This window comes from Nycticebus coucang, chromosome 22 (genome assembly GCF_027406575.1).
Source record: "Nycticebus coucang isolate mNycCou1 chromosome 22, mNycCou1.pri, whole genome shotgun sequence".
Lineage (NCBI taxonomy): Eukaryota > Metazoa > Chordata > Mammalia > Primates > Lorisidae > Nycticebus > Nycticebus coucang.
In genome coordinates, this window is record NC_069801.1 from 7468358 (window position 1) to 7485747 (window position 17390).

The 17390-nt window shown below is 46.2% G+C and overlaps 1 protein-coding gene across 1 annotated transcript in view; it reads left to right on the forward strand.

Annotated features, from left to right (window-relative positions):
* PEX14 (peroxisomal biogenesis factor 14) overlaps positions 1-17390 on the forward strand; it is a 147346-nt gene that overhangs the window by 659 nt on the left and 129297 nt on the right. The window contains exon 2 of the mRNA XM_053577317.1: positions 15025-15072. Within this exon, the coding sequence (XP_053433292.1) occupies positions 15025-15072 (48 nt within the window). The remainder of the gene's footprint in view (positions 1-15024; positions 15073-17390) is intronic.

Sequence of the window (17390 nt, forward strand, 5' to 3'; positions counted from 1 at the left end):
CAGACGCTACCAAGCTTTTTGGCTGTGAATCCATCCTCGCTTTCTTGGGTTTGGTTTCGTTGGCTAAGAGCTTCTCTCTAGCTTTCCACTTACAGATTACAGCCAAATCCCACTCCAGTAAGGGGACCATGAAGACCAGTGTCGGGAGTCACTGGATGATAAGGCCTTTGAAGGGGTTTGTAGTCCAAAGGTTGGGTGGGGTGAGGAGAAAGGGAGCTAAGAGAGACCTTACATTTAATGAGTATGTGCTATGATGCTGAGGACAAATTGTATTTATTACATCGTTTAGTGCTCACTACAACCGTAATGAAGAGCAGGCTATTAGATCCCATTTCACAGAAATGGATACTAACTAAAGGTTTGTAACATGCTCCAAATCATGTGCCTGATAGAGCCTGTATTGAACCCAGCTTCAATGTGGGTGACTCTACTAGTCAGCCATACATGTTTAAGATTAGTTCATGGGTGGCGCTCATAGCTCAGTGAGTAGGGTGCCAGCCACATACACCAAGGTTGGCAGGTTTGAACCTGGCCCAGGCCAGCTAAAACAACAATGACAACTGCAACATAAAAATAGCCCGGCATTGTGGTGGGCACCTGTAGTCCCAGCTACTTGGGAGGCTGAGGCAAGAGAATTGCTTAAGCCCAAGAGTTTGAGGTAGCTGTGAGCTGTGACACCATGGCACTCTACCCAGGGTGACAGCTTGGGACTCTCGTCTCAAAAACAAACAAACAAACAAAAAATCAGCTTACCCAGGAAGAAGAAAATGGCTTCAATTTGGGACTTCATCTCTCATCTCTTTGAAACACTTGTAAGAGTTTTCAGCTACTAGTATTTCACTTCCTTTCTAACGGGAAGATCACCACTTAGGGTTTCTTACTATCAGGTAAGAAACCTGATAGTAAGGTTCTATTATTTGTGTTTAGTCTATTATAGACCAGCTTCTCTTAGCAGTGTGAACGATTCAGAAGCTGTCTGGATCGTAGAACACAGTAAATATGTAGGACTGATTCTGGCCTTCTTACTATCAGAAGTTCTGGAGTTTGGAAAGTATCTTGAGAGGGAGGACACTCCTTTCTTGCCTCACTTAACCTAATATGCTGAAATGCTGAGGCTTCTCAGGATCTGGGTTTCTCTGAACTGTTCTGTGTTAGGTATGCCCATGGGCTAGGATTGAAGGACATCTGATTTGCTGGTGCTATGAATGGTACTAAAAATCTTACTATTTGGAGCCATTGTCATGCTCAGGAATTCCTTTGGTTCTGAAAATTGTCTTCTCTAGGCATGTAGAAAAAGAACTAAGGTCCTTTAAAGGGGCTTGGTCAGCATTTGTTTAATTTCAGCTCTGCCTCTCCTTTGCCCTCCTTTCCAAAGCTGGTAGCCATGGGATTGCATCAGAGTATGCTGGCAGCCTGGGGGATAGACTTGAACTCTTTTTTTTTTTGTAGAGACAGAGTCTCACTTTATGGCCCTTGGTAGAGTGCCATGGCATCACACAGCTCACAGCAACCTCCAACTCCTGGGCTTAAGCGATTCTCTTGCCTCAGCCTCCCGAGTAGCTGGGACTACAGGCGCCCGCCACAGCGCCCAGCTATTTTTTGGTTGCAGTTCGGCCGGGGCCGGGTTTGAACCCGCCACCCTCGGTACATGGCGCCGCCCTAGACTTGAACTCTTTAAGACAGATTGTGTCTGCCTAATACAAGCTGCAAATGCCCGCTTCTTAAGTAAACCAACTATCTTGAGAAGTTACTTGTCATTTCATTTTCAAGCCTAGGTGAGTCTGGCTTTTCATTTCTCCAGTCAAAGCAGAGTGGGATTCAATGGACTGTTGGGATAATTCTCCCAAACCAGTTTTGTACGTGAGACGAGTTGTATAGGGTTAGATCTGTGGGGCTTAGCCAGTGTTCTGTCTCTTACCAGAAGTTTGTCAGTTGGCCTTGTAGCATCATTCTCTGGTTTCAAAAGATTAAGGGTGAATAACCCTTTCTTTCCTTGAGAGGCTGTGTAGAAGAGTGATTACTAGTACAGGCTCTAAAGCCAGGCCCTCCTGGCTTAGAATCCTAGCCCCATTGCTTACCAGCTAGGTGATCTTGGACAGGTCTATCTTTTGGGGCCTTAATGTCTCCATCTGTAAAATAGGAAAAATACTAGTGCCTATCTCGTAGGGTTGCCCTGAGGATTAAATGAGTTGACTTATGTAAAAGTGCTTAAAACAGGGTGGCGCCTGTGGCTCAAAGGGGTAGGGCGCTGGCCCCATATGCCGGAGGTGGCAGGTTCAAACCCAGCCCCAGCCCCGGCCAAAAACTGCAAAAAAAGAAGAGAGAGAGCTTAAAACAGTGCCCGAAGGCTGGGTGCAGTGGCTCACGCCTGTAATCCTAGCACTCTGGGAGGCTGAGGCAGATGGATCGCCTGAGTTTAGGAGTTGGAGACCATCCTGAGGTAGAGCAAAACCCTGTCTCTAAAAATACCTGGGTGTTGTGGCAGACACCTGTAGTCCCAGCTACTTGGGAGGCTGAGGCAAGAGGATCACTTGCGCCCGAGTTTGAGCTATGATGCCACAGCACTCTACCCAGGGCTAGAGTGAGACTGTCTTGAAAAAACAAAATAAAACAAAAAAAACAGTGCCTAATACAATATATTGTCTATTACTATTCCATTTAATAACCTGCGGATTTTCACTCACAAATGGATCCAAGCCTTTCCTTAAGCCCTAGTACAGGATTGTTTGGGGTATGGTTTACTAGACCACTAGTCTAGTAAAGTTGTTCTTTTATTTGTTCTGAAGCATTTTCCTTGAAGTGCCTTAAATGCTAGTGCTTATGATAGCTGTCCTTTTTGGCTTTAAAATTTTGGGGGATATACTTGCTTTTCATAAGGGCTAAGTATAGTATTTTTAGTCTATCCTGAAGACAGTTTGTTAGAGTTTCTTTTTTCTTTCTTTTTTTTTTTTTTTGAGACAAACTCAAGCTGTCGCCCTGGATGGAGTGCTGTAGCGTCATAGCCCACAGCAACCTCCAACTGGGGCTCAAGTGATCCTCTTTCCTTAGTTTTTCTATTTTTAGTAGAGACGGGGTCTCACTTTTTCCTCAGGCTGTCTCAAACTCGTGAGCTCAAGCAATCCACCCACCTTGGCCTCCCAGGTGGGAGCGAGGACAAACTTGAACTCTTTATGAATTCAAGAGTGCTAGGATTACAGGTGTGAGCCACCATGCCTGGGCTTTTTCCTTTTTGAAACAGAGTTTCACTTTGTCCTCCTTGGTAGAGTGCTGTGGCATCCCAGATCATAGCAACCTCAAACTCATGGGCTCAAGCGATTCTCTTGCCTCAGCCTCCCGAGTAGCTGGGACTGTAGGTGCCTGCCACAGCACCTGGTTAGTTTTCTTTTTCTTTTTTTTGCAGTTGTTGGCCGGGGTCAGGTTTGAACCCGCCACCTCTGGAATATGGGGCTGGCACCCTACTCCTTTGAGCCATAGGCGCCATAATTTTTTTTCTTAATACAGTTTTATTTATTTCTTTGGCTAGTTTTCTAGAGACAGGGTCTCGCTTTTGCTCAGGCTGGTCTCGGACCCGTGAGCTCAGACATTCTATCTACCTCGCCCTCCCAGAGTGCTAGGATCACAGGCATGAGCCACCGCCCCCAGCCACACCTGGCTATTTTTAGAGATGGGGTCTTGCTCTTGCTTAGGCTGGTCTCGAATTCCTGAGATCAAGCAATGCACCCACCTCGGCCTCCCAGAATGCTAGGTTTACAAGTGTGAGCCACCACACCCGGCCTTAGAATTTCATTTTTTGCTTCATATCCTTGTTATGTTTTCCCCACATTGCCATGTTTTGCATGGCTAGCTCTTACCAAAGTCCCTTAATGGGGGCACATTGTGGCCCATCAGGAAGAGGATGGTTTTCCCTATTTTTCTACTTTCTCACTAGCTTTTCTGTCTTCACTGAATAGCACAGACATGGTTCAATGTGATTGCTTCACAGTCATTGAATATTGAGTATTACTGTAGAGTACAGATGAGATCTGTGGGGGGTCCATTTGCTGTAGTAAGTTTTGAGTTGAGAGGACAGAGGAGCAGGCAGGGGAGAAGAGCACAGTGGAAGAGTAGAAGAGCAGAGCCTTGTGTCCCGGCAGGTTTTAGTGGAACCCCAGTGCTTTTGACTGTTGGCTTTGTCACTCCATTTTTCTGAACATCAGTTTTCTCCTCTGTAAATGGGAGTAGCTATTATTACTGTAAGCCTGGGCTCAGCGGCACATGCCTTAGTCCCAGCTACTCAAGAGGCTGAGGCAGGAAGATCACTCAGGGCCAGGAATTTGTGGCTGTGGTGTTGCAGGCCTGTGAGTAACCACTGCACACCAGCCTGGGCAACATAGCAAGACTCCATCTCTGAAAAGAATACAAAGTAATCACCCTAGACTGGTTTGCTATGAGGGTCGACTGAAATCACAGACATGAGGAGCACCTGGTAAGTACTAAGTGCTCATGTTAGTTTCCTTTAAATCTTTACATGTAGTTATGAAAGTCTGTCGAACCCTTGAATAACAATAGTTCAAAAGGGTATTTAGCCTTCTCAACTTTTTATTTTGAGAAATTTGCAACCTATAGAAAAGATGGAGGAATAATACAGAGAACTGTTGTAAAACTTCCATACAGACTTCACCAAGATGCACTGTTCACATTTTGCTGAATTTGCTCTAGTTTGGTCTCTTTATGTACCCTTTTTGGGGAAAGATTTGTAGGAAGTCACAGATATCAGGATATTTCATCCTAGACTACTTTACTTTATCTCTTGTGAGAGTAAAGTTTTTTTTTTTTTACATTTTTTTTTGGCCAGGGCCGGGTTTGAACCCACCACCTCCTGTATATGGGACCAGCACCCTACTCCTTGAGCCACAGGTACCGCCTGAGAGTAAAGTTATTCCTGTATGCAAGCACAATGCCATTTTCACTCAAGAAATTTAGGTTTTTTTTTTTTTTTTGATACAGGGTTTTACTTTGTTGCCCAAGCAGGAATGCAGTGGCATCATCAGAGCTCGCTGCAACCTCAAACTTCCAGGCTCAAGTGATCCTCCTGCCTCAGCTTCCCACGTAGCTGAGACTATAGTTGCATTGTATCATGCTGGGCTAATTTTTCTCTTTTTTTATTGTTAGGGATTCATTGAAGGTACAAAGAACCAGGTTACACTGATTGCATTTGTTCGGTAAAGTCCCTCTTACAATTGTGTCCTGTCCCCAAGAGGTTAACCCCAACTGGGCTAATTTTTCTTGTTTGTTTATTTATTATATAGAGCTAAGGTCTCGTTCTGTTGTCTGGGCTAGAGGACATTAGTGTAGTTGTAGCTTGCTCCCTGCAGCCCTGAACTCCTGGGCTCAAGTGATCCTCCCATTTCAGCCTCCTGTGTTGCTGGGATTATGGGTGTTAGCCATCATGCCCAGCTAATTTTTCTTATTAAATTTCACAGTGTTGCCCAGGATGTATGGTCTTACTTTAAAGAAAGTTGAGGCTGTGGCCAGACGCAGTGGCTCACGCCTGTAATCCCAGCACTCTGGGAGGCCAAGGTGGGTGGATTTCTTGACAAGTTCACAGGTTCAAGACCAGCCTTAGCAAGAGTGAGACCCCATCTCTACTAAAAATGAAAAACTGAGGCAAGAGGATCTCTTGTGCCCAAGTTTTGGAGGTTTGGTGAGCTATGATGCCATAGCACTATACCAAGGGCAACAAAGTAATGTTGAGGCTGAATGCAGTGGCTCATACCTATAATCTTAGCATTCTGGGAGGCCAAGATGGGAAGATTCCTTGAGCTCAGAAGTTCGAGACCAGCCTAAGGAAGAATGAGGCCCTGTCTCTATAGAAAAATAAAAAATTAGCTGAGCGCGTTGGCTCACGGCTGTACTCCCAGCAGCCCTGTGGGAGGCTGAGGCGGGAGGATTCTTTGAGCTCAGGAGTTCGACGCTTGTCTGAGCGAGAGTGAGACCCCAACTCATGGAAAAAATTGAAAAACCTAGCCAGATGTCACAGTGAGCACCTGTAATCCCAGTGGCTTCAGAGGCTGAGGTAGCAGGATGCCCACAGCCTGACTCTGAGGTTGCAGTGAGCTATGATGCCATTGCACTCTGCTTGGGGCATAGGGTAGAACTCTGTCTCAACCAAAATAAAAAACCGTAAAAAATTAGGTAGACATGACATCTCGCAGATGGTGGTGTCTGCAGTCCCAGCTACTCAGGAGGCTGAGTCAGGAGGATTGCTTCTACCCAGGAGTCTGAGGTTGCTGTGAACTCTGATGATGCCATTGTACTCTAGCTCAGGTGACAGTGTGAGACCCTGTGACTGGTGGGCAGTTAAGTTATTTGTGATTCAGTTTTATTCTTTCAAAACATGTTTTTAAGTTTTGTTAGGGTGGCTCTACAGTAACCTTTACTCAGGGATAATTTGGCTCCCTTAGCAAGATGTGGCCCTTTCAGTTCTCTGCTGAATTCCTAAATGATCATGGAGGACCTTCTACTCTGACTGCTTGGGACTTGTGAATTGTCTGAGATTTCTAAGAACTGCTCAGCTCTGAGCTTCCTCATCATTCTTTTTTCCACCCTTGTGGAATTTCACCCTATGCATGCAGAAATTTTAATATTCAGGGAAGACTCACTCAAGGGAAGCCCCATGCAGATTGCTTTTTCCTCTCTGGAACTCTGACCTGCAACTTTCAGCTGTCTTAGCCTCCTTGAACTCTTTATCTTTGTCTCTTCAACTGTCACTGCCATGCTCTGCTGGGGATCCCCCTCACTCACCTTGGTTGGAAAAGTGCCTCTTGGGAGAAAGCCAGAGCAGTTTTAGGGCTCACATTTATTTGTGTTCTGTCGGAGATCACAGTCCTGTGCAGACTGCTGTCCAGTGTCTATACCCGGTGGTTTTATTTATTTTGCTTGGTTTTCTAGTTTACAGTGGGAGAGAAATCTGGTTCCTATTATTTCATCATGGCCATAAGTGGAAGACCATTGGTTGATTTTGAACAGAAGAGTGACTTCGTAAGATTTTTATCTCCTCTCTTCTATGTTATGTTATAATAGAGTCTCAATTTGTTGCCCTTGGTAGAGTGCCGTGGCGTCACAGCTCACAGCAACCTCAAACTCTTGGGCTCAAGTGATTCCTTTGCCTCAGCCTCCCAAGTATCTGGGACTACAGGTGCCCACCACAAAGCCCAGCTATTTTTAGAGATGAGGTCTCGCTCTGGCTCAGCCTAATCTCAAACTTGTGAGCTCAGGCAATCCACCTGCCTTGGCTTCCCAGAGTCCTGGGATTATAGGTGTGAGTCACTGTACACTGTGACATCCTATTTTTATTTTTTAAATCATAGACTGTCCTGTAAAGATTCCCAGGGCCCGGTTGGAATTTAGTATGTAGGAATTTATCTCAAGCCAGTAAATAGACTTGACCAGTTGATGTGGAGGCAGATGTTTGAGAAAGTGTTGAGCTGGACTGAGACTAATGGACTTATGTGAGCTTGGTTATTGGTCTCTGACAACCAGTTGGCTGCCCAGCCCTTGGCCTTTCTTTCAAGCAGCATGTAGGGTTGCACATTCAGATGGGAGTCTGTCTCGACCCTCAGCCCAAGGAAGTAAGGAGGTGAAGGTTCTCCAAGGTGTCATTTTGGTGTTTTGGATGGAACAGTTCTTTACTAGGTACATTGCAGGACATTTAACCTCTTTGGCCCCTGCCCTCTGAATGCCAGTGGGACCCCCTAGTCATTGTGATGGCCAGAAACACCTCCAAGTGTTTCCATATCTGCACTAGGGTGATAACTTCCCTGTGGTCAAGAACCATCAGGCTACATTAGCGTATTCCATGTTTGGGTTAGGTCGTAGGTGAAATGTTCCAGAGCAAGACACTGCCATGGTCCTCTGCATGCTTCATATGGGCTTATGCATACAGTGGGTCCTTTGTTTTAAGTTTTGGTTATTTAATTTTTTTGAGACAGAGTCTTACTTTTTAACCCATGGTAGAGTGCTATGGTGTCATAGCTCACAGCGACCTCAAACTCCTGAGCTCAGGTGATTGTCTTGCCTCAGCCCCCAAGTAGCTAGAACCACGGGTGCCTGCCACAACACCCAGCTATTTTTGGAGACAGGGGTCTTGCTCTTGCTCAGGGTAGTCTTGAACTCCTGATCTCAGGCAATCCACCCACCTCAGCCTCCCAGAGTACTGGGAATACAAGCGTGAGCCACTTCGCCTGGCCATAGCCACTGCACCTGGCCATTATTTTTTTTTTGTAGAGACAGAGTCTCACCTTATCGCCCTTGGTAGAGTGCTATGGCATCACATAGCTCACAGCAACCTCCAACTCCTGGGCTTAGGCGATTCTTCTGCCTCAGCCTCCCAAGTAGCTGGGGCTACAGGCGCCCGCCACAACGCCCGGCTATTTTTTTTTGTTGTTGTTGTGCAGTTTGGCCGGGGCCGGATTTGAACCCACCGCCCTCAGTATATGGGTCCAGTGCCCTACCCGCTGAGCCACAGGCACCACCCATACTTTTAAGTTTTAAAACAGCCAAGCGCAGTGGCATGTGCCTGTAGTTTCATCTACTCTGGAGGCTGAGGCAGGAGGATAGCTTGAGCCCAGGAGTTCAGGGTCATCCTGGGCAACATAATGAGATCCTGTCTTTAAAAAAAAAAAAAAAATACATATATATATATATAAAATACACATTTAAAAATATAAAATATGCATATATTACATAAGATATATATATTCATATGAATCTAGTTCTCCATTTATTGAGTAGCAGTGATATACTAGGTGCTAAAGACATAGACTTCAATAAGCACCTGTCTGCAAGAAGTTTAAAATCTAGTGGGAGAGATAGATAGCAACCCATAGCTGACCCTTGAATCACATAGATTTGAACCACAAGGGTCCACTCGTGGATTTTTTTAAACCAAATGCAAGTGGAAAATACAGCCTTTGCAGATGTGAAACCTGAGTATACGGAGGGCTGACTTTTCCAAACACTTGTTCCAGGCTGGTTGCAGTGGCTCGTGCTTATAAAAACCCAGCCTTCTGGCAGCGCCTGTGGCTCAGTGAGTAGGGCACCAGCCCTATATACAGGGTGGCAGGTTTGAAACTGGCCCTGGCCAAACTGCAACAAAAAATAGCCGGGTGTTGTGGCGGGCACCTGTAGTCCCAGCTACTCAGGAGGCTGAGGCAAGAGAATCGCCTAAGCCCAAGAGCTGGAGGTTGCTGTGAACTGTGACACCACAGCACTTACTGAGGGTGACAAAGTGAGACTCCGTCTCTAAAAAAACAAACAAAAAAACCCCCAGCACTCTGGGAGGCCGAGATGGGTGGATTGCCTGAGTTCAGGAGTTTGAGACCAGTCTGAGCAAGAGCCAGTCCTTGTCTCTAAAAATAGCTGGGTGTTGTCATGGGCACCTGTAGTCCCAGCTATTTGGGAGGCTGAGGCAGAGGATCATGTGAGCCCAAGAGTTTGCGGTTTCTGTGAGCTGTGATGACACCACTGCACTCTCCTCAGGGCAACTGAGACTCTGTCTCAGGAAAACAAAACAAAGCAGAACAGCAAACAAACAAACAAACAAAAAAACAAACATGGGTTCTGCAGGGCCAATTGCAGGGCTTGAGTTTAGTATGTGCAGACTGAGTATACAGGGGCCTGGAACCAATCTCTCAAGTATACCAAGGACAACTGTAGTTACCCAATAAGGAATTTCTGATAGTGTTATCAAGAAAGCAAACAGGGCGGCACCTGTGGCTCAGTCGGTAAGGCGCCGACCCCATATGCCAAGGGTGGTGGGTTCAAACCCGGCCCCGGCCAAACTGCAACCAAAAAATAGCCGGGCGTTGTGGCGGGTGCCTGTAGTCCCAGCTACTCGGGAGGCTGAGGCAAGAGAATCGCTTAAGCCCAGGAATTGGAGGTTGCTGTGAGCTGTGTGATGCCACGGCACTCTACCGAGGGCCATAAAGTGAGATTCTGTCTCTACAAAAAAAAAAAAAAAGAAAGCAAACAGAGAGAGTAGTAAGAAGTTCTCTAAAGAATAGAGACAGGAAATGGGTGGTGATCCTTTTTAGACTGGAGGATTTTATCATTAGCTGGAGAATCATCTAAATATGTTCAGTATTGGGCAGTTCCCAGGTTGGTGAAAGTCCTCCGGAAGTTCACTGATAAGGTCTGTTGGCCCAAGATGGCGCTGTGTGTTGGGAAATTGCTTCCTCCTCCCACGGCAGCCTAGAGACTGAGTTAGGAGGGCTGGCTTTGCTGAGCTGAGACCCCAGAAGGCTCTATGAGGTCTTAAAGGGTTTGGGGAGTGTTGCTGTTTCAAGTTCCTTGGTGGACTGTGCAAACACACATGCTTCTTATACGCTTTCAATATTCTGGCAGAATATTCAGGAATGGGTTGGAATGAGAAGAAGGGAGGCTTTCTTTTTTACTTTTTTTTTTTTTCGAGACAGGGTCTCACTCTTTGCCCTGTGTAGAGTGCTGTGGTGTCATAGCTCACAGTAACCTCAAACTCTTGGGCTTGAGAAATCCTCTTGCCTTAGCCTCCTGAGTAGCTGGGACTATAGGCTACAATATTATACCCAGCTAGTTTTTCTATTTTTAGTAGAAACAGGGTCTTGCTCTTGCTCAGGCTGGTCTTGAACTCTTGAGCTCAAGAAATCCACCCACTTTGGCCTCCCAGAGTGTTAGGATTACAGGTGTGAGCCACCACACCAGGCCTCTTTTTAACTTTTAATATTGAAACTTTGTTTTCTTTTAATAGAATAGATTTAAGTGGCTCACAATTTGAAAAGGTACTAAAGGCGGGCGGTGCCTGTGGCTCAGTGAGCGGGGTGCCGGCCCCATATACCGAGGGTGGTGGGTTCAGACCCAGCCCCGGCCAAACTGCAACCAAAAAATAGCTGGGCGTTGTGGCAGGCGCCTGTAGTCCCGGCTGCTCGGGAGGCTGAGGCAAGAGAATCGCATAAGCCCGAGAGTTAGAGGTTGCTGTGAGCCGTGTGACGCCACGGCACTCTACCGGAGGGCGGTACAGTGAGACTCTGTCTCTACAAAAAAAAAAGAAAAAAAAAAAAAAAGAAAAGGTACTAAAGGGTATATGATGAAAAACATTTACTTGGGGGCGGCGCCTGTGGCTCAAGGAGTAGGGCGCCAGTCCCATATGCCAGAGGTTCAAACCCAGCCTCGGCCAAAAAAGAAAAGAAAAACATTTACTTGGCGCGGTATACTGTTTAAAGTTTTTCCTTCTGGTAAATACTAGCTGTTTAAGAGATGAACTAGTTTCAAGGAAGTTCTTTGTTGATAATGATTCACAGTGATTAGCTATATCCCAGGAAGAAAGTTTTGGGTTAAGTTAGAACAGGCTTCTGAAGCACTTAAGTGGTTTGCGTTTATTTGTTGTGTCTAGTTCAAATCTATGTTGTTATTAATGGGGTAGTGTTAAGGTTGTTGCTTAATAAAATGTGATCTAAACAAAACTCATTATTTTGATTAAGCAGAAGTGTTCAAGTCCCTGTAGTACCAATTACTAGCTGAGTTGTTGTGGACAAATTATTTCACCTCCCTTGCCTCAGTTTCCTCATCAGCAATAATTTCATACGTTTATTGTGAGAGTTAAATGAAGAAGGAGCTAAGTAAATGTTAGCAGTTAGCAGTGAGTCTACCAAATGTACCAAAGGAGTGAAGATAATGAGCCTTCATATATAATCCATTCAGTTGAGCTTCACTTTGTCACCCTGGCAATCCTAGCTTACTGCAACTTCAGCCTCATGTGGGACTACAAGCATATGCCATCATGCCTGGTTAATTTTTTTTTTTAAAGAAACCGGGTCTCTCTGTATTGCCAAAGCTGGTCTTGAACATTGTTCTCTTCCTTGTTGCTCATTCATTCAGTAAGCATCAATGGAAGGGCTACTGTGTGCCTAGCACTGTCCTAGGCCCCAGGACACAGCTGTAAGCAAACACAGACAGTTTCTGCCCATGTGTTAATAGTTTGATGAGAGACAGACATCGGTCAGATAACCACACCTATAAAATTGCAGTTCTGCCCAGTCCTTGAAGGAGAGATGTATGATGTCATGTGTGTATAATAGGGAGATTTGGCCTAGTCTTGGATATTAGAAAAGGAGTAGTTCCCCAGGAAAGTTCCTTAGCTATGTCTGAAGGAGGAGATCAAGTGTCAAAAGAGAGAAAGGAAGGAACAGTATGTGCAAAGGTTCATTGACAGAGGGAGCAAAGGCCAGTGTGTCTGGTGAGGGCAGACCTGAAATGGAATCAAGCAGCTGCAAGGCCTTGTAGCCTTGCAGAGAAGTGTTTTCTGTCTTTTAAGGCAATGAGAATTCAAAGTTGGTTTACTGAGTAGATAAGGGATGAGATGATCAGGTATCATTTGGAAGTGATAGTCTGTCGCATTGTGGAAAATGAATCAGAAGAGAGCAGTGTGCATGGAGGTGTGCCGATGAGAAGTCACCAGTTGTCCCAAGAAGAGGTTTTGGTAGCTTGGTCCAAAGTGATGGCAGTAGAGAGAGAGAGAAGTGGATACGTTGATTTCCTGGACATTTAGGAAGAGGTATTGGCAGGAATTGATAATGGGTTAACTCTGTGGAGTGGGGAGAAGGAGTTGTTGAGGCTGGCCTTTTTTTGTTTTTTTGGGTTTTTTTTTTGAGACAGTCTCATTTTGTCACCCTTGTTTGAATGCCATGGCATTGTAGCTCCCAGCAACCTTAAACTCTTGGGCTCAGTGATCCTCTTGCCTCAGCCTCCCAAGTAGCTGGGACTAAAGACGCCCACCACAACACCCTCATCTCTCTCTTGCTCAGGGTGGTCTTGAACTCCTGAACTCAAGCAGTCCACCCACCTCCACCTCCCAGAGTGCTAGGATTACAGGCTGAGCCACCGCTCCCAGCCCTAGGCTGGCCTTTTGGATTCTGGAAGCTTGTGCTATTTACTGGAAGAGGGAGAGCACTGTGTCTGCTGTGGGACAGGTTAAGTCCAAGAGGAGACAGGAAGGCAGTTGGACGCAGAGCTCAGTGGAATGGTGGGGTAGGGACTAGCAGTATAAAAGGTGGGAACTCAGTGATGCCTGGAGCCTTAGGGGAGGGAGGGAGGGAAGCCTTCACTTTCTAGTTAGTTTCCTGCTGGCTGACCTTGTCCTGGGACAAGGGACTCTTGAGACAGGACTTTGGATGGATGGATAGTCATCTAACAGTGTCTTTGCCACTGTGCTCTGTGCCTGCAGCTGGCCTACAAAATATTAGAGAATCCTCTGGGGACTGGACTCTTTCCTCTCCCACCCTGTCCTTTTTCCTAAGAGGCCTGGCATTGCCATCTGATGTAGCTGTGAGGAGAATGGGGGCTGGAGGCGGCTCCTGGGGATGCACTGATTAGCTGCACTCGTCTGGATATTATCTGTAGATAATTGGCAATTGGCTTGAACATCAGTAACAGTAAACTAATCATAGTCCACTCAGTCTGCGTGTTTTAGTCTTTTGGAGATTTGTAAATTTCTGCAGAGGCTGTCTCTATCTCTGTCTCTCCTTTTCTTTTCTCTAAGTTTTGGCTAGGTCAGTGGCAGTTGAAGGCACTTATGAGGGTGACGAGTGGTTCCAGGAGGGGAGACTGAGGAGGCTGGTGCAGTGCTGCCTGCTCGCTGTAGGTTGGTCTGTTTGTCCAGTCACCAGCTTATTTCCAAAAAGGATTGAAGTCTGGGGCTTTCTTTTCTGTTGTGGGGGTGGTGTTCTTAAGTAGGAACCAGCATAGTTTACTGGAGTTTTGGCTCCACTCTGCATACTGTAGGTGTCCAGAAGAATCCTGCGTGCAGCCGGGGCCCCCTTGCGGCGGAGTCTGGCTCTCTACTTTTGCTCTGCTTTTCTTCCCAGGCCGCTAGGTTGGGGAGGTGGCAAAAAGAAGTATTGCTCTTCTCTCTGGACTGTTCCTGTGGATTTTGTGTTAGTCCCCAGCCCTTGCTGATCAATTGCTGATCTTGGGCCCTTCCCAAGCAAAACAAAGTCTTATTCCTTTTTACTTATTTATTTTTTTGGACAGTCTCACTTTGTCACCCTTGGTAGGGTACAGTGGACTCATAGCTCACAGCAACCTCAAACTCTTGGGCTCAAATGATTTTCTTGCCTCAACCTTCCAAGCAGCTGGGACTACAGGTGCCCACCGTAATGCTTGGTGAGTTTTAGAATTGGATATCTCCATCTAGCTAGAGATAGATGTCTCACTCTAGCTCAGGCTGGTCTTGAACCTGTGAGCTCGGGCAATTCATCCGCCTTGGTCTCCCATAGTGCCAGCACCTGGCTCTCCAAATTTTGTTCTTGAGGTGCTGGGATAGTGAACCCAGAAACAATCTCTTATGTTCTCTGGATAATTCATTCTCTCTGGACTACTTCTTACAGGTTGTCCACTACAGAACACTCTAAAGTCACAAAAAAACTGGTGGGAAATAGGAGAAAGATTTGTGAGCCACTGCACCTGGCTCTCCAAATCTTGTTCCTTTTTTAAATTATTTACTTATTTTTTAGAGATAGAATCTCACTTTATTGCCCTTGGTAGAGTGCCGTGGTGTTACAGCTCACGGCAACCTCCAGCTCTTGGACTTAGGCAATTCTCTTGCCTCAGCCTTCCTAGTAGCTGGGACTACAGGCGCCCAGCACAATGCCCGGCTATTTTTTTTTTTTTTTTTGCAGTTTGGCCGGGGCTGGGTTTGAACCCACTACCCTTGGTATATGAGGCCAGTGTCCTACTCACTGAGCCACAGGCACCACCCTCAAAATCTCGTTCTTGAGGTGCTGGGTTAGTGAACCCAGAAACAATCTCTTATGTTTCCTGGAGAATTCATTCTCTTTGGGCTACTTCTTACAGGTTGTCCACTACAGTATACTCCTAAGTCACAAAAAACTGGTGGGAAATAGGAGAAAGAGGTGTCTGCATGTGTTGCTTGAGAATAGACCATCTTTGGGTTTTTTTGGTGCCCATTGGGTGGCACTGTGATCTTAATTTTGTTTCTATTTTTCTTTGCAGCCAAGCTCTACTCCAGGAAGTGAAAATGTGCTGCCTCGAGAGCCGCTGGTATGTGATGTCATTTTCTAATAATTAAAATGCCATGTGAGTTTCAAGAAGCATAGGATCTGCAGTTCTGCATCGGTAGTGTCCCTTTAAAAGTAGGTGTTATGTGGAGACTGCCTCTGTCAGTGACCTCTGACTTCTTTTCTAGATGCAAGGACTAGTGAGATCTGTCTTTAGTAAGGGCTGGTCTTTTCTGGAACTAAAAGCATCCACCCAGATGGTCATGCACCACTTTGTTTGTGGCTGATCAATAATAATTAGTGAGATGCTTGAAACCTTAGGAGGCCAAGTGGGCGTGAGGTTGCTCTGGAATAGTCACTCTGCTCCTCAGGGTGCAGGCACCTCAGGTGGCCTTTAAAGAACAGGTAAGGGAGGGAATTCTGGTTTTGCCTGGTCAAATAATTAGGCTCCTGATAGTCATTACCAACATTATCTTCTTAGACTCTTAATAGGGAAGAGGCCTGCCAGGTATAAAGGTGATATTTTTCTTTCTTTCTTTCTTTTTTTTTTTTTTTTTTTGAGACAGTTTCACTCTGTCACCCTTGGTAGAGTGCTGTGGCATCACAGCTCCCAGCAACCTCCAGTTCTTGGGCTTTGGTGATTCTCTTGCCTCAGCCTCCCAAGTAGCTGGGAGTACAAGTGCCGGCCATAATGCCCGGCTATTTTTTGGTTGCAGTTTGGCTGGGGCCGTGTTTGAACCCGCCACCCTCGGTATATGGGGCCGGCACCCTACCTACTGAGCCACTGGTGCTGCCCTAAATGTGATTTTCTTTACTAAGTGGTTTTACTTTGGTGGCCAGAGTCTCTGCCTGCCTTTCTGCCCCATTTTCATCTCAGAGTCTGCTGTAAATCATGTTGGCTGGGTAGTGAGACTGGTACTGTACAAACTAGATATGTTTTACGGAAGAGCCACCTTTGGGTTTAACTTTTCAGGCTGCTTCTTCCTTTGAGTAGTGATAGAAAGCTCGAGGGTAGGTTTGGCACAGTGTCTCACGCCTGTAATCCTAGCACTCTGGGAGGCTGAGATGGGTGGATTGCCTGAGCTAACAAATTCAAGATCAACCTGAGCTGGAGGAAGACATCGTCTCTAAAAATAGCTGGGTGTTGTGGTGGGCGTCTATAGTTCCAGCTACTTGGTAGGCTGAGGCAAGAGAATCGCTTGAGCCCAAGAATTTGAGGTTGCTGTGAGCTGTGATGCCACAGCACTCTACCCAGGGTGACATAGTGAGACTCTGTCTCAAAAAATAAGAAAGAAAGGGCGGCGCCTGTGGCTCAGTGAGTAGGGTGCCGGCCCCATATGCCGAGGGTGGCGGGTTCAAACCCAGCCTCGGCCAAACTGCAACAAAAAAATAGCCGGGCGTTGTGGCGTGTGCCTGTAGTCCCAGCTGCTTGGGAGGCTGAGGGAAGAGAATCACGTAAGCCCAAGAGTTAGAGGTTGCTGTGAGCCGTGTGACGCCACGGCACTCTACCCAAGGGCAGTACAGTGCGACTCTGTCTCTACAAAAAAAAAAAAAAAAAAAAGAAAGAAAGCTTTTGTTTCAACATGGCCTGCCGTCTCACCTGTTTCTCTTCACTCTTCTTCTGGTGGTAGTGGTCCTCAGCTGGTATGAACAAGTCTGAATTCTAGCATGTGCTAAGGCTTTCCAAGGTAGAGGGTGAGCTGGACCTGGCTGAGGTGTAGATTCTGGGAGGTAGTGTTGTCGTTCATGTCACCTGCTGTATGGCACCAGTTTGGGGCTCACTTCCCAGCACTCCCACAGAGACCTCATTTGACTTTCTTGGTATTGCCTGAAATCTTCCTTGAGGTCCTGGTGGTGTGAAAGCCAGAGGCAGCTCCACCTTGCCAGTTTCCTGAGGACAGCTTGCGGTGCTTCCCATGGGGTCTGCCTCTGCCCAGAAGGCCCAAGTTGTGGTTGGATTTAAAGTAATGTCCAAATTGAACAGTAGTAGTTCTCTTCAGTCCTTTATGCCCTCTGTCTCTTTTTGAATTTTGAGCTACTGATTTGACTGGTAACCAGAAGAGTGGCCAGTCCATCTTTTGGGGTGTGAATGGAAAAACCCGTTGGGAGTCCTAAGCAATTGGCAAGCTCACTGATTTCTGGGTATTTGGAGCCCTGCAGCCCCTCGGCCAATGTTCCTGTCCACTGCTTTTTTCCTGCTGTACTATGCATCTGCTTGTTGGTTGGTTGTATTTTTATTTCTTTCTTTTCTGGGAAGCCCCAAGCAGTCTTCAAACCCTAGTAGCCTGTGATCGTCCAGAGTTCAGACTCATTCTCTCCAGGCCAACTCTACAATTACCTTATATTTAATTAATATTTTTT